Source organism: Dromaius novaehollandiae, chromosome 2, assembly GCF_036370855.1.
Source record: "Dromaius novaehollandiae isolate bDroNov1 chromosome 2, bDroNov1.hap1, whole genome shotgun sequence".
Taxonomy (NCBI): Eukaryota; Metazoa; Chordata; class Aves; order Casuariiformes; family Dromaiidae; genus Dromaius; species Dromaius novaehollandiae.
In genome coordinates, this window is record NC_088099.1 from 140,316,627 (window position 1) to 140,341,302 (window position 24,676).

Sequence of the window (24,676 nt, forward strand, 5' to 3'; positions counted from 1 at the left end):
GATTTTTGTGTTGTTTTTACCAAACTCATCATGAACATTGACATAATCATACAGGCAAGCTTCTGATACATGAAATCACTTATGCTATCCCCAAGATAACATCTCTTTAAAAAGCTGATATTTACTAGTTCACTAAGTAGTCCCCTAACATAACATTCTGGGGAATTTTTGGCTTTGTTTCTTTTATGTCCATTTTAGAAATGTATGTGTTACTTGAATACCCTTGAACAGGGAGGTTGCAAAGGTGAAGGCTGAAAGGAAAGAAGAAACTATGTACAATATCTGTATGTTACTGAGCCTTCTTTAGAGAGCAGAAAACGTGGAAAAATGTAATCCAGTAGTCATTCTCTTGCTGATAAAAAGTTTTGTAAAATAATTCAAACAAGTTTTATCCGCATACCTGCATTTTTCAAGTGTTCTTTTAGTTTGTTCCTTTTGTTGTAAGTGATCAGAATATTAAAAAGGCATGCAGTGTGCATTTGATGTTTTTAGGTATTAAATGTGTTTGTTTTCTCAGAGTACAAATAAATCAAGTATCTAAGTCTGCTCATTAGATCGCTTTTATACTCGTATATAGCTAACTTCAGTGGAGAATATCAGATTTTAGTTAAATTTAATGAGGGCAGAATCACGATGTCAGTTTATTTTTCTTTAATTAAAAGCAAACCCAGCACAATCCAAACCTGCAGGACACCCACAAAGCAAATGCAAGTTGTGAAATGTGAACAATTGCTGTGATTATATTGTCTTAGTATTATTATTGGTCTGGGAGATGTGGTTCTTCCTGATTATTAAGCTGTTATACCATTTGTGAATGAGTAATACTACTATGCAAAATCCCATTTTGAGCTACGCCAGCACATCCAGAGTAACTCCGTTAGCTTATTGTCCTGGAAAGTTACCTTTCCTGAAATAGGTCCGACTCTTTTGAGGGCTGTTCTCAAATTGTACTTGTAATCAATTTTGCTATTGAGACACTGAGCTCGATTGACAAGCACTTTCTGAAGCACATGGGACTTAATATGCCTGAGCATACTGGCAGGCTACTGTGCAGTAGGCAACTTAGTATGCTTGCAGGTGTGTGACTCAGGAAGGGCTGCACACTTGCAGCTGCTTCTGAGACTATTCTTCACAACTAGTGTAGACACAGTTACTGAAGCTAGCATTTGGATCAGAATCTGAAAACAACAAAGGATAATCCCTGCCTTAGATGCAACCATATCAAATGAAGAAAATAGTGCTGGAAGAGATTTTGAGAGTCTGTCAGGTTCTTCCTCATATCGTAGTCCCAGATCAGCTGTACGTGCTCGGTTGTAGGAAGATGTTTGTGTAAAGACCTCTAGTGATGGAGATTCCACTGGCTCTCTGAGTAACTTACTGAGTAATCCTTACTTAACTGGTTTTGCAAGTAGGAAGTTTTCCTAACACCTAAACTAAGTGGTACACATGGAAAGCAGGTTCTCTCTTTCCTCTTTTTGTGTTTGAATACCACTGTCTGCCCCCATCTCCTCTTTAGACCAAAGCATTCCAGTCCCTCCTACCATTCCTTATAGTCGGGATAGTCTAAATCCTTTGCTGTTTTTGTTGCTTTCCTCATGATATTTTTGAGTTGGTCCTCAACTATCCTGTAGTATGGAGCTCAAAACTGAATAGCATATTCTGGTTTAAATTATAACGGCTGGATAGATTAAAATGATGTCTTCATTATCTTATCTATGATACTCCTATTTATACATTCCAGCATCAGCATAAGATAACCTGACATTGCTAACTGTTCAGCTTGTGATCCAGGAGGTCTCTTTTCTGAAAAACTTATGATCTTCACTTTTTCTGCCCTATCCACAAAGCCTGTTACCTTCGCATAGACTGATCTGACATTGTTATTGACAGAGCCATGCTCACTGTTACTTTTCATCTTTACTTTCTAGACAGTTACAAATGGTTGGACTACCAATTCAGATCTTTCTGAGGAGTGGAAATTAAGCTAATCAGTCTGTAGAGCTCTCTCCTCCTTTCCACCCTTTAAGAGAGATGCAATGGTTGCCTTTTCCAATTTCCTGGAACCTCACTTATCCTCTATTGATTCTTGAAGATAATCAGTAGCAGCTCTAATGTTGCTCGAAGCAGTTTTTTTTGAGTACCCTAAGGGATTTCATCGGGTCCAGTCTGTTCAAAAATCTTTAAGTATTTTCCAATCTACTTCATTATTTTAGCCTAAATTCTTCCTCCTTTGTCAGTAGTGCTAGTGGTTGAATCACATCTGCCTTCTTAAATTGAAAACTGAAGTTAAAAAAGACATTTAGGATACTGCTGTCTGGGCATCATCAGTGATTAGATTCCCTCCATGGAGTAACAACAGCTTTTTCCTTGGTCTTCTCACTGTGCATTTTTCCAACATCCTTGTTATCTTTTAATTCCAGTTTTCTAACATTTTGAGACTTTATCTTTCTCGTGTTGTCTGTACATGTTCTATATATTTATATATATTCATACTTTAGTAATTTGACCTACTTTCTACTTTGTTTCAGGTCACTGAAGATCTTACGATTCAGCCCAGTTAGTCTGTTATTTCACTTCCTCTCCTTCCTCTGCCTTGATCTAATTTTGCAGTTTTGCCTTCAGCCGTGGATCTTTAAGGAACTTTAAGCTGTCTTGAACTCACAGAAGCTTAGCTACTAGTTCTCTGAGTTTAGGTCTGTATTTAGTTCTTTATTTTGCTTTTTTTCCCCTCCTTTTCTTAAGAATGAAACAATGAAAATAAATGTATAAAAGAGGGTCAGATTAATCTGTAATTTTAATTTCTTCTCTCCATAACTAATCAGATTTTCAAATTTAGGAATTCCTTCCGTACAGTATTCATTCTTGCAGTGTTTTCTATTACTTGTGGCTTAGGTGCTGTCCAGTCACTGGCCCACCCTAGGGTGGTAACAAATATATAGGTTCCCAAGCAACAGCAAAGCTTTGCAGGACGTCCCACTCTTGCTTCAGCTCACACTCCAGGTAGCATTATGCCTCTTCTCTTTGCACCTTTTGTTCTCCTGCACCGAGACAACTTCTGCCTTTTTCTGAGCATAGGCACTGGGAGTATTCCTGGTGTGTGTCCACAGACATGTGCCATGCTCTGAATAGACAGGATAAAAAAAAAAAAACAAACCCTACTACACACTGTGTTTGGAGGCATTTATCCAATTAGAAAAAAGACTGTAATTTGAGAGCATTATCTTCATTTACTTTTGAATTCTCTCTGAAGCTGCCTGGATGATAGCGTCACAAAAAATTTCTACTGATGGAATTTTTGGAAGAAATAATGGTTAAATGAGGGTTTGACTAGAAAAAGGAGGATGCTGCTTACACTAAAATAGAAGATAGAAGGTGAATGTACACACCAGACCTTCAGGTCTCTTTACAATACCTTGTATGAGCAAAGATTGCTTGGATTTTTACCAATAAGACACAAATGGTATTCTCTTTCAAAACATGAGATACACAGACATCAGCTATACCAAATATGCTGTTCTTTTTCCACTTTCCCCATCACCTCCAAGAAAAGTTTAGGATCCAATTCTGAAATGATCACTGCATCTCCTCTTACTTTCATTGGATTTGTGAATATTTATTTATTCTGAAAATCAGGTCTGATATAAATGCAAATCACATGCAGGAAGAAGAAGGGCATTTCTTTTTTCTTTAAAGTATTTATTTTAAAGAAAAAATGTCTGAAATGGCTCCACACTAGATTTGAAATCTACTGTATAAGGCACATAATTTTATTTGGTGTATGCATATTAAAACATAAAGCAAGTTACCAGATCCATGCTAAAAAAGTTTGTTTCAAACAGCTCCATTTCAAATGCTAACATAGATACGAATGGATGATGATTTGAAACACTCAAAAAAATTTGTTATTGGCAATGGAATAAATATATTAGAGATCTGATAGCCTCCTCTATAACTGTGTTGCTAAACCAACATGAAACGTAGTCAATTCAAAATGTACTTGAGAATAGTTTCAGGAATTTTTCTGAGTCCCCCTACCACTGCTTACTTTTATGGCTACAATTTCCTTTAAATACAAAAAGACCATCTCTGAATGCTGTCTGAAAGACACATACACAAAAACTAAGGTGTCCTAAATAACTGAGGCCATGATCATGAAATGGATCTGCTAACATTTATTTCTATAAAGGTTTATATTGACTTCCTTAGTATTTTGTGAATGTGTAGAAGACATGGTGAGAGATCACACTAAAGGTCTGAGGCATAGCTAAACATCAGAGAAATGATTTTATCTAAAGTGTTAATTATACATAAGGTGCAGTTAAAACAAGGAATAGGCACAGATTCATATGTGCTTGCAATTTGAATACTGTACCTGTAATATTAGAATATATTTCAAGAAGGTTCAGCTATAGTATAGTTAGGGCACACTCTAAGAGCTGTAGTGAATCAGTTAAATACTAATAAGCTTCATGATGTTAGTTTGCCTGGAAATAACTAAATGAAATTTAGACCGTATCTAGAATTTACATTTTAAAAATGCATTGTGTTCAAATAGAATGGGAAAGAGTAAGTTAGGTTTCCACAATTAGAAAGCAAACAAACATGGTTATATGAAGAAAGGCTTAAAAGCTGTATGATGTATAAAACTGCCTGAAGAAGGAGGAGAAATTAATCTTCAAATTAGCAATAGCTATTTCAGGTGTGCAAGATACATTTCTTCGCAGAAAGCAGAATTGCATGGTGTTTGAGAGAAGCATATACTGTGACACCATATCTATCCTGGAATTAATGCTGGCTAAGTTCACGTTTAAAAACAATTCTTGACAGACTAGTGCTTCAAGTGGGGTGAATCCCAGTCTGACCTGATCTGCTCTACCTTATACACTGCATCCACTAACCTTGTCAAACCTGAAAAAGTTAAAACCAGTCTTTGACTTTGCATATTTCACGTAATGATGCTTTTAGCTATTATATCACTTTGCACTTCAATAGCTCCATTTACTGAAGTTGTTCAAAGCATTATGCAAACTTTTAAAAAGGGATGCAACTTTGAAAAAAATGCACGATCTGTATGAATATTTTTAATAGTAACTGTTATGATAAGTAGGATCTAACAGCACTGTAACTGAATTGAGAGAATTACGGTTTTTCATAATTAGTGCTGGGAAATCCCTGTGTAGCCGAAGTACAGACACATGTCAGGTTGGAGTTCACACCAACCCAGATTCATCCAAAGCAAGCTGACTTGGGCCTCCTGTAACTGTGTGTGCAGCCTGGCTTCCACAGTCTTTGTGTTGCGGCGGAGAGCATGCGTAAAGCACCAGCTTCTCTTTGCCACGGAGCAGAACAAGAGCGTATCTGTCTTGGCCCTCCGTGTGCCTGTGGTGCTGTTGGCACCAGCAGTTAACAAAGACGCTCAGCAGGGCTGGCTCCTTTAGAAGGCACGTGAGGAAGCATGACGGGCAGGAGAGCTATTTGCACTGCGCTTCTTGCGAGCTCTAGCCCAGCAATCGCCAACAGTCTCAAAGACAGACACCATGGAAGATAGATCCTGGAAAGACAGCTTAGTTGTGGATGTTTTCAGTCATTTTATAAATCATTGGAAAGTACTTTTATAATGTTCCTAGTCAATCATACAGCCTTAAGCTTTGCAGAGTAATAAAATTAACAGTTTTGACACAAAAGTGAATTAAAGTAAACTCAGCACAGTACAGCATACCATCTGGGTATACTGTTAGTTTTCCCTGTTTAAGCTCCCCCTGTTTCTAGTCTAGCAATCTGGAGCTGTTACACCTACCACAGAAAAAAGTCCCACAAGATTAAAATAAAGTATATGAAGACCATGTAAGACTTCATTACATAAACTGTTTTGAAAGCAGAACTAGTGGTTGATTTAAAATTTTCCTGTGGCCTGAAGATCACCAAATACCCACCCAATGTATTTAATACTTGCATGTGCAATAAGTCAAAGATCTTGCTCTAACTTCTCTGCATTACTCTTCATACTTTAAATATTTATTTGTGGCTCCCAGGTGAAAACTAAAATAAGAGATACATAATCAAAGTTGTAATTTAATTAATTTTTCTTAATGTAGAATGAATTTCACAGGCAAATTACGTATGGTAAATAGTGAGAAGACTTAATGCAAAATACTTGCTCAAAACCGCTTTGATAAATGAAATGAAACATTTTATCTAGTTACTGTAAATTTAAATTTGTATACAGATGGATTTCCCTGTCCTTTTGCTTCCTTCTGCTTGAAGTAGCATGTAAATCCATGCGCTTGAAAAGACGCCAGAACCTCTGAAATGCACACCGAGCACGTTAAAGGCTATTAAATTATGCATCTTGTCTCGCTCTGTGCAGTGTCACAGTCTCCCCGCAGCCTCCCTTTCCCGAGCCCAGTTCTGGGAATTCACTCCAAGGGGAGTGAGCATTTTTAAAGGTCACATCCCCTGTCAGAGCAGCACCTTTATCTTCCCAGGTGCCCGCCCGGGGCCTACCTGCCACCCCCGCAACGGCCCCGCAACGGCCGCCCCGAGCCTCGGGGCGCCCCGCGGCGCGGAGGGGCCCTGCGCGGCACCAGCCGCCGCCGCTCCTGCAGGTCGGGCGAGCGGTCGGAGGGTGGAGTGAGAGGGACAGGCTTGGCGGCGGGCTCCGGCGGCAGCGCTCCCCCGCCGGGCGGGCAGCCCGGCACTTTCCTTTTTGGAGCGGGGAGGAGCGGCAGCTGCGCAGGCGTTTCTCGCACCCTGTTGATTAGTCAGTGCTGGGATGGCGCTTCCTGGGCCAGGCACGGCGGCGGGCAGAGCGCCGAGCGGCTCCAGCCGGTCCCGGGGGGCGGCGGTGGCGGCAGCCGCCCGGCGGGCGTCCCTTTCTGCGTAGCCCGGCCCGGCTTGTCCCGCGGCGGCCGGCGCTGAGCGCGGCGGGCGGGCGGGCGGGCGGGCGAGCGAGCACCCTCCCTCCTTCGCTGCCTCTCGCTCTCTCCCTCCCTCCCTGCCTGCCGCCGGCGGGAGCAGCCCCCCGCCGGCGCTGCGTGTCTGGCTCCCCGCTGCCCAGGCCGGGCGGAGGACGGGAAGATGGACCCCGGCCCGCCGCCGGGCTGCAGCCTCAAGGAGGTGAAGTGGAGCGCCGTGGCCGTGCCCCTGGACCTGCTCGTCAGCACCTACCGGCTCCCCCAGATCGCCCGGCTGGACAGTGGTGCGTGGGGCGGCGGCGGCGGGGTGGGGGGACCGGGGGCAGCTCCCCGCCGCCGCGGGGCCCCGGGCGGCCGCGGGGGGAGGTGAGGCGGCTCCTCGCTGGCGGGGGCGCGGCGCGGGGCGCGGTGCCCGGCCGGGCCGGGGCCCTCGGCGGGCGGCAGCGCCCCGGCCCCGAGCTAGCGGTTAGCCGCGGAGCCACCCGTGGGGCGGGCTGGGGGACCGCGGGGCGAGATGCGCCCTTCCAGCCCCGGCTGGAGGGAGCCGGAGAGCGCTGCACCTTCCCGGAGCGCTGCCCTGTGCGGGCGCCGCGCCGCAGCCCGCCCTTACGTGGGGTCGGTGGGAAGCCGGGACTTTTGTTGGAGTCTTTCTGCATTGCTTCGCATCGAGATAGCCGGAGAACACCCTCCCTTCTGCCGTTACCGTGTATGTCACGGGAAACTCGGGGAAGTCTGTGCGCTGCTAGGTGCGAGCCCCTGAGAAAGGTCCTCAAAGTCGCCAGTTAAAACGTAGAAGGGCATTTTCGGTACTTAAAGACGCAATATTGCCATGAAATGATGCTGTGGTAGCCACGTCAAGGCCAAGTAAGAAGGAATATTAAATAACAAAGTGAGCTAAAGCACAAAATATCCTCTTGCTGCTTACTAAAAAAAGCAATAGACCTGTAAAAAAGAGGGGTAACTTCAGAAGCCTTTTGAGCCTCCAGAAAACTTTTTATTACTGCTCACTTGTATTCTAACCTACAGTTTCTAAGTCTGCATGTTTCTGTTTACTACAGGAAATCAAAAATAGTGCGACTCAGTGGCTATGACAACAGCATCTTGCTATTCCTACATACTTGTCTTAGAAAGTCTTGTCTTAGTATGCCAGCACAGAGAATTGGGGAAATAATCATTTGGGTGTTTTTTGTTTGTTTGTTTGTTTTTTTTTTAAATGAGACTCAAACAGCTGCCGTATGATGGTGTGTATGTATGTTGTGTGGTAGCCCCATGAAAGCTGTCTGGCTCTCCTAGCCGTAAGGGAATGCAGAACATAGATATCTCAGAAATCAGGAAAATTTTCCAGACTTTATAATTCATTAGCTTATGACCTGCCCTCACAGTTATATGATGTAATAGAACACTTTTCTTATAAAGTTTTGTATTGATTTGAACAGTTAAAAATGGGCACAGGCAAGGTCTTCTATTAACCTGCTATGTGCAGGTCAAGACCGGGACTGGTTTATTACTTCGCTGCACTTCCCATAATCTTGTGATGATGCAAGCCAGGGCTTTTTTGACTTTGTCCCTTGATTATGCAGTACATTTGCTATCCCTTGTAGTGCTTCCTTGGAGCTGGTGTTCAGGAGCAGATTAAAGAAAAGGTTCTTTGCCTTTTTAACTGCAGCTGACTATTTTTCATACTGTCAGCTATACACTGTCCTGTGATGATAATGGCAAAGCTGCTATGTTAGAGAGTTTCTCCTGTGTAATACCTTCTGTCACTTGAAACAGCTGAGATGGCCTCCAGGCACTGCACTTAAGGCTGTCAGTTCAGTTGAGATTGCTGGCAGTGATTCAGAGTTTAATAGAATATATTGACGACTTACTAATTTCACTGTCTGTGTGTTATGCTTCTTCCTAACCTCCCCATTCCTCTTGACCCATTGGAAGGGCTCTGAAAGAACTTCAGGTGCAGAGAAAGTTGATGAGTTATGAGGCAAGTAATTTTTTCCCCCCTCAGTTATCCCCCCCACCCCCACCCTTTGTGGACTTTTTGGGGGAGGAGGGGGTAGTGTGGTCTCATTTCAGAACTGGGGGCAGGAATGCCCTTAATTGCTGGGGAGACAAAGATGTTGCTAACTTCGTGCAAAGGCTTTTTCTTCCGAGTGCCACACTTGAAGCATGTGGGCACACACAAATGGAAGCAGACAGACCTGAGCTCTTTTGACCATGCCCTCAAATGGCCAGACATAAGGCAGCTGTTGGTCTGGCTGTAGGATGAGTGAGGGTTCAGCTCTGTACTAAACCCTGCTAAAAGGCAGGCTTGTACATAGCACTGTGCTAACTTAACAGTATGGCTTTTGGACTGGAACTGGTTCAGGTCTGGCCAGTTCAGAGTGTGGACGGGGGCTCTCGAGTCTGCTTTTACCTACTCATATGGGCATACTTTTTTACTTCTGGGATCACAGATGGCAGACAAATCAATATTTTATAAAGAACGTAGATGCCATAGTCTCTCCGGTACTGAGAGCAGAATTTTTCTGTTTCCAAAGGAGGTTGTCTTGCAGTAAGAGAAAGCAAGCCATGAATCAGCACGTAGTCTGCTAAATGGGAAAAAGTTGGGAACATGCAATATTTGCGTAAATGTCTGGGGCACCTGCTCTTCCAGGGTCACTGGTCTGCATCTGTCCTTGTCTTGCTAAGTGGAGCTCTGCTGGAGAATTTTTTGATGAAATACTGAAGAAAATAAATTATGAAGTCCATTCCAAATGTATGTTATCTGATGCTTATGACATTTAAGGCTATTTCTATTAACAAAGTAGTGTCTTGTGCCAGTTTTATCAGGATACAGTTCTTTTCTCTGCACCACTGAAACATACGGCTCGTAGATACTCATCAACAAGTCAGTGTTTTAGTTTACATAGAAGTGGCCTTGTCTGTTTAAGTGCTGAACTCCTCTTGAGACGAGTGGAAGCTGCATGTGCTTTGTTGGAAATCAAGCCACCTTTAGACCTCTTATGTACATCCCCTTTAGACTTCATAGTTAGCTAGTCTGTCTGTAGCAGTTGGTTGTTTCAGTGATCATAAGGTTTTACGAAAGCCAGAATTCATTTCCTTTGGAGGACCAGGATGTAGAAGGGAATTGAAAAGCTGAGGACGTATTTTCTTTAAAAGATGACAGCCTTACCGTGTTGTTTCTTCATTTCTTAATGGAGTTGAGTGCTCAGTGGGTAATGTTCTTGGATGATATGCGCATAATGTCTTCAGTCTTTTCATTTTTGCCTCACCTTCAGGGCTTCCAGATTGAAGTGGGAAATGGGTATGATGAATGCAGTTTTATATTTCCAGTTGGGATGTGAAGCTCCTGGAAGAATGCCCTTAAGTCATTCAGTTTGATTTCTTGACAGGATGAAGATATGAAATATTTATGTGCGCTAAATTTGGTCCTCTCCTAGGAAGGGAGGGCTTTTTTTGATGGTATGGCATAAAGGAGGAATGGGAGGAAGTAGTTTTATGTTATGTCAAGATATATGTGGAAGTAGTTAGGCAACCATGCCTGCCTTAATTATTTTGTTTTTTCATGTGAAAATTTAAGACCACTTAGCTGGGTTCCAGGTCATGCTTTTGGATGCTCTTAAGTGATAAGTTCTGTACTGTATTTTGAGGGTCAGTGCTTGCATGCTTTTTTCAATCTACTCTTGTGTTTTAATATTTTGCTGGTGAATATTTGTATATTAATTGAACAAACTGTATACAAAAACACAAAGCTATCACCCTTGAGAGGAAAGGAACTGCTTTTTCCATGTTTTTTCCAACATCTCTTAATGGCTTAAATATTTCTAAAGGATAACTCAAATATAAAACAACTAACACCTTACAGGGAAAATAAATGAACTTTATATCATCCTTTGGATTTGATTAAGTAAGCTGTTTCAGATGAAAAGAAGCAAGATTGACAGAGTGAGAGATGAGCAAGCGTTCTCCTGTGTTGTCTTCTGTTTTCTCCCCCCACCCCAGTTTGCATCATAACAGCAGAATGCCACCCCAGTGAAACTGAGGGACTTATGTGTGAGCTCAGTGAGAAAAAGATTGCACACTGGGAATGAGCAGCAAAAAGAGCTTTTGTCTGAGTTTGGTTGTTGCAAATACAGTGAAAGGTGAGTACAGCTGACATTTGAGAGGCACGGAGGTTTGGGTTGCCTGTATTCAAATAATCAGTAGAAGAGGCTAAAAGTGGTTGTATGGTTGTATTTTGTTGCTAATCTGTAACACTTAAGTGATGTTGCACATGGTTATCTCAGGGTTTTAAATTTCTGGAAATTTTCCTAAGGATAACTTTAGAGGGCTCAAGAGAAATGCTATCAAGATTAAGAACTGGAAAACACTGCTTTGCGTAGCATTGACCTTCAGGCCTAGCTTTTCTGAGTGTAAGCTCACTGCTCTCTTCAGACTCTGGCAATCCGTCATTCTTTACCCAGTGCGAGTCCCTTTTACTGTGCCACTATTGCTTAGTTTCCACAAGTACTTAAAGAGCTGACTATGCTAGTAAGTTGCCTTGACCCACAGATGGGGCATGAACTGGAAAAGTTCACAGAAATTCACAGGTTCTCTATGAAGACTAGAATTTCTGGGATCAAGAGGGGATGTGATCTTCCTTTTATTTATTTTTTTTCACAAGGAACAATCATGCTTATATATGCTCCAGAAAATGTGTTATGGAAACTGAAGCTCTTGCGATTGAACACAGTGGCAGTTACTTGGTTGTGTGAAGATCTCAACTTGTAGAGAAGTGCTTCCCTGCCATGCACTATAAGAAAACTATACTGATTTTTTCTGGAAGGGAGTCTGTGGATCCTTGTTGGCCACTAACGTTCAGAAGGAAATTCTTCTCCATGTGGTGTAAATGTGTGGTTACTTTAAGATACAATGACAGAAATAGTGGCTATAAAGAAGGAAAAAAAATATCCATAAAATAGATGAAAAATCTATTTAAAAAAAGATTTCTTTTTCTTAGCCCTGACAAAACTCTTATGAATAACAGCGCTGGGAGAATAGTGAGTTTGTCCTGCTATTGCTGCTGGGGATGAAGAGATTTTTCTTATTTATTGCACTGTAATTCCCAGTTCTCCTTGGTGGGATTCCACACCAGATGCACTACTCTTTTTTTTTTTTTTTTTTTTCCTCCTTTCCTTCCATCCTTTCTGTCTGTCTGTCAGTGTGTCTGTATTCAGGTGCCCTCTTTCTCTCCCATTTCGAAACCTTTCACTGTGATGTCCGTCTACTCCATTCCCTTTCAGTGGACTGTTGTTCCTTACAGTACATTATTGCAGAGCTTAGTCTAGTTCTAAATGTCTTGAAACCAAACACCCTCGTAGCTTATCAAAGAACATTATACTAAGTGGAACAGCTTGGCCATGTACATAATGAAAATTTCATATTGCGTCACTCTACAAATGTGGGTTATCTGTGAAGCTGAACAATGCTTTGAAACTACAAAGAATCTTATTCTTCTAAGGTCTGAGGGCTGATATCCAGGCTTTAATTGTTGTGAATGATCTTCTTTCAAGCAGCTATTGCAGAGTGTCTCAGTAATCTGTTATTGATACAAGGAAATAAGAATCGTGGGGGAGGGGTAAAACTTTCAAACAGACCAAAAAAGAATTCATATATGCTTAGACTCTGAACAGCTGCCATGGTCTGAATTACTCCTCTAGGTATGGCAATCTAGGTATGGCAGTTGTGTACTCTGTTGGTAGATGGCAGTTCTCTTACATACCGTGCTGATTGACAAGAGTCTCTTGATTGGAAGGCAAAAAATATCCCTGAGATATGCTACGTTCTTGTGGCTTGATTTCTTTCTTAAGCAGCTTTAAAACTCTAACTTTTTATACTGTATGTTCTGCCATTGAAGTATAATCTCAGAATCATCTCCTTGTCTTCTCATTGCCTTTTTACCTCCTTTTCCTTGTGGTCTATTGATTCCATCAAAGCAATTGAATGAAAAAACAATTGACAGGTTGCCACTAACCACTGCTCCTGTTCTGTGTGTGTGTTCCCCCCTCCCACCCTTGCTGGCAGAGTTGTGCTCCAGAAACATTTTAGTGAAAAAGCTTTTAATTTATTTAAAGTCTGCAGCTACCTAGTGGTGCCTGTGAAGATGATAGGGCCCTCCTGGAGGTGGAGTCCAGCAACTTGGCAAAACCTATTCTCAAGAGTAGCCCAGGCTTCCAAATGAGGCAAATAGCATTTCAGTAGCATAACCACTTAAAAGCTTTTTTTTTTTTTTTTTTTTTTTTTTTTTTTTTTTTTTTTAAAAATCACTGTTTGGGCTGTTTTTGTGTTTGGCAATGATTTCATATACAATAGTATACTGTATATTCCTTAAATGGTATGCCATTTGCAGTGCACTGGACCCTCGGTAGCACTGTAGGACTGTTGAGATGCAGAAGAGTTGCCTTCCTCTTGTTCATTACATAATTAATAAATGTTCAGGTTCCTCGCTGCCACAAGATGTGAAACTTCTAGGTCTTGGTTTAAATTTCAACATTTTTTACTCTACTGAGGGAAGCCTTTGTGTACATACCTGAAGAAACTCTCCCTGGACAGTGCTGTAGTTCAGGGGTTGGATAGCAAAACACTATTAGTGTTTTCTTAACTAAAATTCAAGTGCTGTAGTTTTCAATACATGGGTAAAGCCCTTGAGGAAGCTTAGTGCCTTAGGGTTTTTTTTGTTTAATTTAAATTACATGTGGCTTTCAGATAAGGCACAAGATACACCTAAAATCAAAGGAACTAAGGTGTCCTAAACAGCATAACCCTTCATCTTAAAATAATCTGATGTGACAGATCATATGCTGTTGTTGCAAAATACAGTAGTAAGGAATGGTACAAGACTAGCGTAGGAAAAAAGGGTTTTGTTTTTTATGCTTTGTCTGTGAATGCCTTTCTGGGACTAGGTGTTCCTGGCTTCAGCGATTACATGGATTGGCACTCCCTGTAACAGTCCAGTTAAGGCAACTCACGGGAATATGCCAGGGGTAAATGCTGGAGGATATTGGACAACATGGTCTGATGCTCCAGGATTCAGTGTGAGAAGAGCTACACTGTGTTCCAGTCATTCCAGTGGTGGTTCGTCAGCAGTAAAGGGCATGGGTGTTGCTGTATTTCCTTTGGCATTAAGAGCAACAAGTTGGTTGGATTAGGGAAGCTTAAGTCTCTCCCCTATAGGAAAATATTAATCATCTTAATGCGTGTTGCATATGACTCAAAAACAACCTTCATAAAACCCAGTGAGCCAATATTTCAAGTTTGAAATTTTTGCTTTTAATAGTGCTACCCTTCGGAATAAATTTTATGTAGCATTTGTGATCTGCATTTTTCATACCATTTATAGCGTGAAAAGCTTGTGTAGCTGTTACACCTTTACCTGTAAGCCAGATCTACTCATCTGAACAGTTGATACTGTAATTTAGACTAAAGACCTAGCATGGCAATATAAATTTGAGATGTGTAAGTAGGTTGTAGAGTGTGTCTTTGAAGATCAGGGCCATGCCTGCTTTGCAGTCCTTGTGGTGGTGTACATGTCAGCATAAAGCTACTAATATCACACCTTTGCCAGAGCACCTGCACGCTTGACTGAGGCATTGCATCAGCAAAATGAGCTGCACCCTCTTGATATCTCCTGCGTTGCTGTGGTGCTTTGCCTTGAGGGGCTTTGTGCTGTGCACTGAGGCATGGAAGCATTATCCCAGGAGGTGGGGAAGGTTTGGAGTCCAGCCTCTTCATCCCATAGTGTGCTTTGGTTTTCAGTCTGTGCAAGAGACTAATCAGAAACTTGGGCCTTCAGAAACAGCTGAGCAGAGTGTCTGTCAGGGCGGTGAGGGGAAGGGGAGGTACCTGCATATAGCTCTTACAAGACATAAAAACTGGCAGATACCACAGTGGCTGATTGTAAGTGGGAGAGATGAGACTAGAAATGTTATGGAGGTTGCAGATGTCAAACAAAAACTGCCAAATCCTACAGGCATTCATGCACCAAGTCTGAAGTGTGGCGAGAGATACTTCAGATGCTGAGAAACACCCGCTGAGTGTCTGGATCAAACTGTGGTGCATATCTGAAATGATCACCACCAGCTGCTGGTGCTCTGAAGTCCGAAGGTTTGTGGATCTCTGTGCCACGCTTGCTCCAGGTTAAGCACAGCCAAACAAGAGCTCTTGCTCCTTCAGTGAAGGAGTAGATGGTGATCTTACCCTGAAAAGTAGCAAACCTTTTAAGTTGATGAAGGTGATATACAAATTCATGTGAAGAATTGTAATGTGGCAAGATATTAAAAAAGATCTGATGCTCTTAGCACCCCAGACCTCCTGGTGGGAAAAGGCATGTGCTGATTTCTGTTCTGGTTTTCCTTCCATTCCCCTTTTTCTTCCCCTGCTTCCCAACCTTGCTTCTGAGTATGTAATCAAAAGCGGTAGTTTTGGCCCTGCAAGACTGTTAGGGAACTTGCTCTGATGTTAGCATAGGGTCACTTGGAGGTTCCTTGAGGTGCCTATCTGCAGGAAATGCTTTTTTTTTTTTTTGTTTGCTTTTTCTTTCCCGTTGTTATAATTGATGTCAGTTGTAATCACCAAGAATGTGGTCTTGTGCACGTTTCCTTGGCCTGCGAGGACGGCACTGAGCTCTTAAGCAGAAGCAAGGATGAAGATTTAACTACCGTCTCAGAGGCTGGAAAACGCCTGAACGTTTACTTGGTAGATTAAGTTGATATTGGAATTGCCTCATGCCAGGGCTGAATCTTAGTGACTCAAATATAAACATTATGTGAAATACAACGTGCTGCAATAATATTTGTGAAAGAAGCAGGAGAAACCTTACTGCCAAAGTGGCGGCAGTGAGGAAGTTGGGGAGTTTCTTTTTACGGTCAAAAGCTGGGGGAGTGGGAGGAAAAGCTAAGCAAGGTAGCAAAAGTCCTCTCTGTCAGGGCAGTGCATGTCATGCACTGTTCTGCTTTGTGTCTGTGCGAGTTCATGACAAAACTTGTACCTGCTGTGGGTGGGGAGATAAGCTTAGTAAGCAGCAGTTGCTCAGAGAAGGACCTGGGGGCTGTGGGTCCATGGGGAGGAGGGCAGCTCTCTGGGTGAAGGCAAATCACCTGTGTCAGGGGGTTGTGTGACAGCTGAGTTGTTCAAAGCCGAGGTGTAGGGTCCAGGACCCACGCTGTGGTGGTTCCACGCTGTGGAGACTACTGGAGTGTTTCAAGATATGGGCTATCTGGAGAGTAACAAGCCTAAGGTGTTCATTCACAGAATCTTTTCTGTACTCCTGGATGTTATTCTCATTCATCTGAAAAACACTGAGAGGATGCTAGATAGCTTTTGGATAGGTAAGAAAGCAGCTGCAAGTAAAGAAGAATAAACTATTCTCTCTATTTGTAGGACAGAGCAGAGAAGTAAAGGGTTTTGGCTACAGTGAGATTTAAGTTAAACATGAGGAAGACTTTCCAAGCATGGGTAACCTTTGAAATGCCAGCCCTGTTCCCTGGGTGGAGAGGGCAGCATGCTGTGTCATCCTGGGGTGATACTTCGAGTATATGTGCGTACAAAGCTTGCTGCTGCAATACAGTTATTCGGGCAGCATAGCAGGTGCTGTGATGTGAAGTGCCTCTCTCACAAGTGCTGTATAGGATCTGTGTGTTACAGCCTGGCAGGGTCTTGGCAAATTTGTGTGTGCACCTCTGGGTCCTTCTGCTTTCCCTATTCCCTTTGCCTCTGCCACTGGGGTTGCACAACCTTGAGAATGGTGCTCCCAAACAGATCACACAATGTGTTCTCCCACACTTTTTTTTCCTTCCATTTAGGTTGCTGCTCAAGCCGAGTGTAATAGGTGCCTCTCAAGGATGCATCGCTGTTGGGCAGAAAGTCATGTAATATTTAAAAGGTCATCTGCCAGGCAGTAAGTAGATGAGAAAGTTGCCTGCAGTTTTCTTGGGAAGGTTTTTTGTTTTCCTTTTTTTAACAAAGGAGGAGTGACCCATTCCATAACCACTGCACAACACTTCTTATCCTTTAGGGCAATTTAAGAGTGTTTTCTCATCTGTAGCAGGGTGGAGACTGCCTGGCTTCTCTGGATAATAAGCACAGTAAATTAAACAACTCTCCCACTAAAAGCAAGCACTGAATATTCTTGGTACTTTCTGGCATTTGACCATTTGGGAAAGAAAGAGAGAAGATGGTGGGCGGGGAGGAGAAGGGGAACTTTTTATCTGCAAGCAACAACAACAAAAAGCAAAGCACATGTGCACGAATCTTTATTTCTTGTCCAGAGTTGCTGTTGCCTCCTTCAGTGGATTCTTTCAGGGCATGGCTGGCTTTAAGGAGCCCTTAGCACTCTGCCCTATGTCATTCAGTGCTTCCCCCACAGTACTGTCCAATGCTTGGGGGCTTCCAGTAGGTGCTGCAAGATGTATGCAGTCATAAGGTTAAAACATCCAGTACTCCCTAGCAGGAGCAGGACAGAGGGATGTAAGGAGCTGCCCCAGCTTTTCTGTTAGCTTTTCTTCCTTTTGGAAAGGACAAGTCCACAGGTCCTTCTCAGATATCAAAAGACACAAAAACTTTCTGTGCCTCTTCTTTCCACCACATGCTTTTCTTTTCTATCAACTTAGAAGAAATCAGGAACGGGAGATCAGCTTTGTTTCTTGGACCAGACAGCAGCATGATGTTTGGCTGCGGGTGTACCAGGAGTGATAGCTGTGTATGTGCTGCCGGGGTGAGAAAGCAGGCAGGGAAAAGTGTTTCAGATGTTTCTGGGGTCGTGGAGGTTTCTAACCTCGGTGACCAGAACTTAGAACTGCAACGAGCTGCGGTTGGGAGCAGGCAGGGTTCAGGACTTTGCTGCTGGGTGCTGGTTTATATCAGTGCAGGTAACATGGCATCTCCCAAGTCCAGTACTGACACACTGCTTCCTATGTTCACATGCTGTTTGATTTAACTTCAGTAACCACATGCAGGCATTTTGTTGGCAGGACTTAAAAATCGATTGGTCGGCTTTACGAGTAATGCTTTCTTTTTTTGACCAGCACCGGATGCTTACTTGGCTTATGGAAAGTGAATGGAGATACTGTGCATTTGTTAGAATAATAACCTTGTCTATTTGTTACATGATATAAGCAGTTGAAAATACAATTTTATACATGTAAAGCAATGTATATCCTTGTTGGAAAATCAGTTTCTAAGACATGAAATCATTCCTGCTTCTTTCTTAACAGTTCTGTTCAGGCATCTATTTATTAAAAGGTCAAGATGACCTCTTTTTCTCTTTGAGGAGGGCTATAACCACACTTTTATTCAATAATACCTCAGATCCTATCAGAGATGCATTTATGTAACTTTATTATGGTCAGACTTTTTTCTCTTTTGGCCCCTAAATGTGAAGCCACTTTATATTTATGCTAGGAAAATAAAACAAGCATCTGTGTATATATGAATCAGAAAGATGGCAGGGTTACATATGAAAATATAAAATGTGACTGGTTACGCATGCATGTTATTGCAATCTTTGAACCCAGGATGTGGCTGCAGACAAATAGCAAAGCTGCAAGCACCACTACAGCTGAATGTAGGGCGATCCAGAGGAAAAGATCTGTTGTTGTTGTTGTGTTTTGTGTTTTGTATTGTCAAATATCCTTTTTGTCTTAAGATTGAATCGCCTGTGGGCAAGGATAAATGTCCCCTCAAGGGAGAACGTGAGGCATGATGGGGATTTTTCCATTGTCATTTTTATATGTAGCTTGCCAAAAGTGGAAGCTTCCCTTTACAGGAGGTGTTTTTTTTTTTTTATTGTACATTCTTAAGGTGATAAAAATATCAAAAGAATATATTATTCACTTACCCCTTATGTTTTCTTATAAACAAAGCTTTCTTTTATGCCCTACAGTTTAACTACAGATTTTTCTGGAAACAATAAAAAGGATTAGTGCTTAGGATTAGGACTCTCATTGATCAGAAGAGAATTACATGTACTACTTAGTGTTGTGCAGCTTGGATTGCATTTCTCTTGCTCCCATTCCTGTATTGCTCAGATACACACACAGAAATTGTAGATGTTCAAGTGTCTTTTGGCACCTGCCTGTTTTTGCTACATTGAGGTACAGTGAGTGTATGTGGTCAGTTTGTGTTTGAGGAGGTGTTCCTCTCTTACTAGTGACTTTTGAGTCTTTCCAGGTTGAGCCGAAGGGGGTAGGATTGGCACATTTGCGACACAAAGGACATAGCACCGCTGTGGCCACCAAGCGGGTGCTGTGTGTGAAGGATCAATTAGTGCGTGCACGGGCTCTGACGGCATTGTGCAAGCGGCCAGGCTGCTTGGAAAGCAGCCAGGTGGCAACCCTACTTCAGAGCATAGCTGAACTTTTGCTTGCTTCCAGCTGTTTTTATTCCAGCCCGACCCAGACTGCAAAAAGCAGAGGCGAGTTAAAGTGGAATGATGAGTTCTTTCAAAGCCAAAGAAAACTACGCTTGAGCAGCTCCTGCACTTTGGCTACTTTATTTTTAATTGGGAGTTTGTCCAAGATGCCCTAAGTTCAAACAGGGATCACTGCTGTGCAGCACAAAGAAGCATAGTGTCTCTTTAGGACTTGGGATATATAATGAGAGTACTGAGCATGCTTACTTGGGTACTATTTTAAAATACCATCTAATTATAAATAACTGACAATAGACAGCTCCCCAGCTCTCATACTGTGCCTAGGAAAAGTTTGAATGAATAGGCTGCTTTTTTTGTCTGTTGGAGGAATCTAGAATTGAATTCTAGATCTTAAATCCCTGTGGTTAAAGCGGTTCTTTATGGACGTCCTGAACCTAGAGAGCCCTGGTGAGACTTTCCTGACGGGACTTCCAACTGTGGCGCATGGGGAGATATGGTTTCTGAAGCAGCTAAGAGGCAGAATCGCATTTGGTTTGTTGATTAAAACAACCACTGTCTAGCTGTGTTTGGAAATAAATAGGAAGCCAATAAAAGCATTTGGTGTAATGCTGACTGCTGACCTCCCACCTCTAGGTATTAGGCTTCCTCAGCCAGGCACCTGGTGTTGAATGGGCACTTGGAAGTGTTTCCTCCAGTGGACATCACTATTTATAGCTGCTTCTGAGCAGGAGCTTTCTAGCGGGAGGAATGCTTGTCTCTAATAGAGGAAAATTTCAACTCTCTTAATGAGATATTTTAAAGGAGCTGACTTGGATGACAGCAGGCTGGTCAGGAGTCTCATTGCTGTGCTTTTCTTTTGGTCAGGTAGTTCTGTCATTCTGTTTTTCTATACTTATCAGATTGCTAAAGTTGGGAAAAAAATAGAGACTAAAAGTATTTATTTGTCCTTTGTGATCAAGGCAACAGGTCTGGAATTTAAGAATCCAATGTAGTTACCTTCATAAGCAATGTCAGTCTTCCACTGCATGCAAGATGGTTTCCATTCTAAAATAGTGTTACCATAGAGAGGGAGAGAAGAGTTTTTATATGTAGATCTGTCATATTTGGTTTATTTTCCATTTTAAACCAAGTTATTTTTCTTTCTTGTTCTCAGTATTTCTAACCTGTGATCATTTTAAGTACAGCTCAACTTAGGGTTCTTTGCTCTTACTCTGAGCACTTCAGATATGTGATCTTGGGCAACTTCAAAAACAGAAAACTTTCTTCCATAAGAATCTCAGCTTTCAATTAATTGGATGACTCTGAATGGTGCCTACTATTTATCATAATATCTTACATTTTAAGGAAAAAAAATGTAGTCTCAGTGTGTTGCAGAGTATTAAAACAGAGTAGTTTAAAGACTTGGTGAAATTTTCTACAGTGGTTTGTAAGTAACTGCGGTAATTGTCCTATTGGATCAATCATACAGCTGAATCTGTAATGCTGATAGAGCAAGTTTTCAGTTACATCTGATGATGATCAGCATTAATAAACAGAGTAATTATGATAGTGACAGAAATTTACTGTGTTTTGGAATGCAACTGTTAAGACATTGTACTGATTCACCCCCCCCCCCCCCCCCTTGTGTGTGGGTGGCGAGTAGGCTGTGTTGAAAGATGTGCTTTGACTTGTTTGGCTTCGATTCATAGGAAGTAAAGGTTTCCCATTCTGGGATGTTTGTTCTGAAGGCTTGAAACAAACACAGACAAAGCTCAGTTATATCTAGGTGGTTCTTCCTCTCCCCCCTCCCCCCCCAATCCTCTCACTAGTTTTCTTATGAACACAAAGAAAGCAAAATGCCAAGATTTAAATTCTGGGATTGCTAAAGTCAGCATTGATGGCAGTGGCACCAGAACTTCACCTGGCATTTATTTAAAATATTTGTACTCCTTTTTCCTGCAGTAGTTCAAAAAGGTCTTGTGAATCTTTCAGGTGCTGTCTCTATGTTTTCACAACTGGGGAAAAAGCTTGTATTGGAACAAAGTGGATTTTTCGGTGGCTTAATCTGTCCCATAGCCTTATAACAAGCTTATGGTTTATGCTGATTTGTTGCAACAGCACTGATATATCCAGTAGTACCAAGAGCAAAATGCTAATCCTGAAGAAATAGAACTGTCTTCTTGCTGGCAGGCATGAGAAGAGTAGAGGGATGGGAGTCTGCTCTCCTGGTAGGTAATTTAGTAGGTGATAGCTTGAGTTCAGCATCAGTTGGATTGAAGCAATTTGATTATATCTGGCTTTTGCAGAGGGATTGAGGATTGCAGAAGCCAAGCCTTGTCTCCTTTCTCTTGATTCTGAAATACTGCTCATCCTGAGCAAGGTTTGATTACAGTATGGTGGGGCTGGAAGTTTAAAAAAAAATGCATCAGGTACTACAAGTAGTGATATTTGGCAGTCTGAGGGCAATGCTCTCCTTGCCTGCTGAACCCGTAGGTTCAGTGAACAAACTGGATGCCCTGTTGTTCAGGAACCATTGTGAAATTGTTGCAACCTGGCCAGCTGTAGCTGGCAACAGTTGAGTTTCTTCCACAGGAAAAGGTGTACAGAGAGGCTTCACCTAAGATAAAATATTTCTTGTAACTGCATCTTGCCTGGCTCTTTCTGAAGCTGCAAAAGATGCAGCCTATTCCCTCCTATAGAGGAGTATTGCTTTGTAGTATCTGTTTCACTTGATACAGTGTGTTGTGGTTATTGAAGCCAGGTTGATCAAAAATTAGCAAAAATAATGGGGTTCAGTTTTTGATCTAGTCTCAGCCCTGTCGTGGGCACCCTCTCTCAGGGGAAACTTTGAAGTTCTCTGACTCTGATCCGGAAGAACTATGTCTTGGCATCACTGATTTACATGAAGCAGTTAGTGCAATCCTCTTTGTGTAGCCCCTTCACTTGTCTCGGCTCTGTAAGTTGCCTTCTTGTAAGTTAACTTGCTGCTCTTTCAGTTGGCCTGCCACATAGAGATACTATGCAAACATAGTATTTAAGCTTCGTTGTCTTTGCTGAATCTGTATTCTGTATTTGGGACTTCCGATACTGGGCACTACTTCTTCCTTCAACACATTAAGCTCTTGGCTTGTTCACACACCTGGCCCGTGAAACCAGGTTCTCTCTCCCTCTGCCATCCAAGGCCAAGAAAAGTGTGATTTTTTGGTAACAGATCTTGCTGCAAAAGAGCAGTTTCAATCAGTTGCGTGTCTCATTTTGGGCTGGATGGGCTTGGATGATTCCACTGGGTGTGTTTCCTATGTGACTTCTGCAATGAAGTATGAAAAGGACAGTGAAAACCTCTTGGTGAGTTTGTGAGACACAGCCTGAGCTGTTTTAGGTGCCTGGGCTCTCTTGTGGTTGAAGATATTCCCACAGTTAATGCAGTCTCTCTCTCTCTCTCTCTCTCTCTCTCTCTCTTTTTTTTTTTTTTTAGAACAAGACTCTGAAATTCAGCTGTTTGAGAGACAGCACCCAAGATTTTCAACTGACTTTTACCTGATCTTCCCTGCTTTAGTTGCCACTTTTTTCTTGATGAAAGAATGGAGAATATGAATCTTCTTAAACTTGAAATGACTGGGAATCCTTACCTTGTCAGGGGACCTCTTTCACCTTCTGAAAGCTGTAGAGTCTATTTGGTTGATGAAACTTCAAATTAAAGTTATTTTGGATCTGTTTGGAGAGAAGGGTGTTTGGCAGGAATTTGAATTATGATAAAAATACTAGTTGATCCAGATAATAGGAACCAGCCGAATAAATGAATGTGCTCCTGGAATGGAGCAGTTTCATGGAAACACATACTTAAAACTACTTAGAAAATTCATTGAGAAGGACGAAGAAAAACTGAAAGGTGAGGTTGATTGCTTACAGTCCTAGATATAGCCAGAATTTCAATTCCAGGTACTTGTGTTGCTATCTCAAAAGGCTGTGTAGCTGGGGATGGAGTTCTTTACTCTCATCCACTGTGCTCAGGCAAAGTCAGATGAGACCACTGTCAGTCTTTCCTAATGAATTGGTCTGCTTTTAAATTAAAAATTTAGTATAATACATTTTATAGGCCTGACATGATTAAATTTTAAAGAGATTTTTTTTTATCTTGCTCCTAGAAACTCCAGTGTTTACTCTTTTAGTTCACTGTCAGTCCATGTTTCGATTTTTGCATGATATACTTCCCATTCAAGTTGTTTTGCTTTTCTTTGAACAAAGAAGTTTATCTGATCAAATAGATAATTTCTTTTATCATTCTCTTTTTATGTCTGTGTGGAATGACAAATCGAGACTGATAACATGGAGAGGTTTTCAAAGCAGATTTTTCTTCTGCAGTAGTAGTGTTCTCCACAATTGCAACCCCTTTTTACTTCTCTCTTAGATGTTTTATGCAACCATAACTCTTCCAAGCATCTGTTCAGTCAGAGACCCCTCCCTCCCCCCAAATTTTCACTCTTTTTAGTCCCAGTGTTTGCTTATGTTGCCACAGGTGGTGGTCTTCATGTAATGGTTGTGAGGGTTTTTTCACTCCTTTAAGAAACTTTTAAACTTACCCCATTCAAATTTCCCTCACTGCTTCAAACTGGAAAATTCAGATATTATTCTCACCTTATTGAACTTTACCTCTGGCCTTCATTATAGACCAGCGCAAGTTTTACTTTGGCTGAAGAAATAGTACTGGCAGGCCGAACAACTCATTGTAACCAAACCAAATTGTAACCAGTAACCAAAACTACAGTGTCAAAGCTTGAACCCCCCCCCCCGCCCCCAATGTTGAATTTAGGTGTCTTTTACTCTTTGACGTTCACTGAGGTATGTCTCTGTAGGCAGATACCCAAGGGATAATCTGGAATATGATGCTGCACGAAGATTATTTAGCGTGATTCCTTCCCTCACCCTCCTTCAAGGTTCAGATAGAAGTTATTTGTCATGAGAACTAAGTCGGTGAGCAGGTGTGATCTGAAAGATACTTTTAAAAATTTCCATTGTCTTAATTTGAATATTCAGACTGAAGAAGTCTGTGTTTCTTCTCCCAAAATGTAAACTCCAAACTCAGCATTATACAAGAAGAAAGGTTTAAGTATTGATAAAATAATCTATAGGAGAAGGACCTGTTCTGCCAGGGAAATGTTGCTATGGCAGTATGACTGCTGGAAATGAAAGATTATGTATTGATAGCGTCCTGGTGGATCAGGAGTTGGACGGCAGTAATTCCCATGCACTAGTCCAGCTTCAGTTTGTCTGCAACAGCATAATCATTAGGTAGATATAGACGAGGTCGATGCTTTTAAAGAAAAAAGGCCATTTGCTCATTTGTTTGTTTTCTCCCCTTGATAACAATTACTCGGGTGCT

At 41.9% G+C, this 24,676-nt stretch overlaps 1 protein-coding gene across 2 annotated transcripts in view; it reads left to right on the forward strand.

Moving 5' to 3' along the window:
- The first annotated feature begins 6,679 nt into the window (after nucleotides 1-6,679).
- The window catches only part of GAREM1 (GRB2 associated regulator of MAPK1 subtype 1), a 108,814-nt gene continuing 90,817 nt past the window's right edge, over nucleotides 6,680-24,676 (forward strand). Inside the window, exon 1 of one of the 2 annotated variants that reach the window (XM_064507605.1) lies at nucleotides 6,680-7,198. In XM_064507605.1, coding sequence (XP_064363675.1) covers nucleotides 7,078-7,198 — 121 coding nt within the window. In that variant the 5' untranslated portion in view covers nucleotides 6,680-7,077. The remainder of the gene's footprint in view (nucleotides 7,199-24,676) is intronic. The other variant, XM_064507604.1, reaches the window with a different exon arrangement.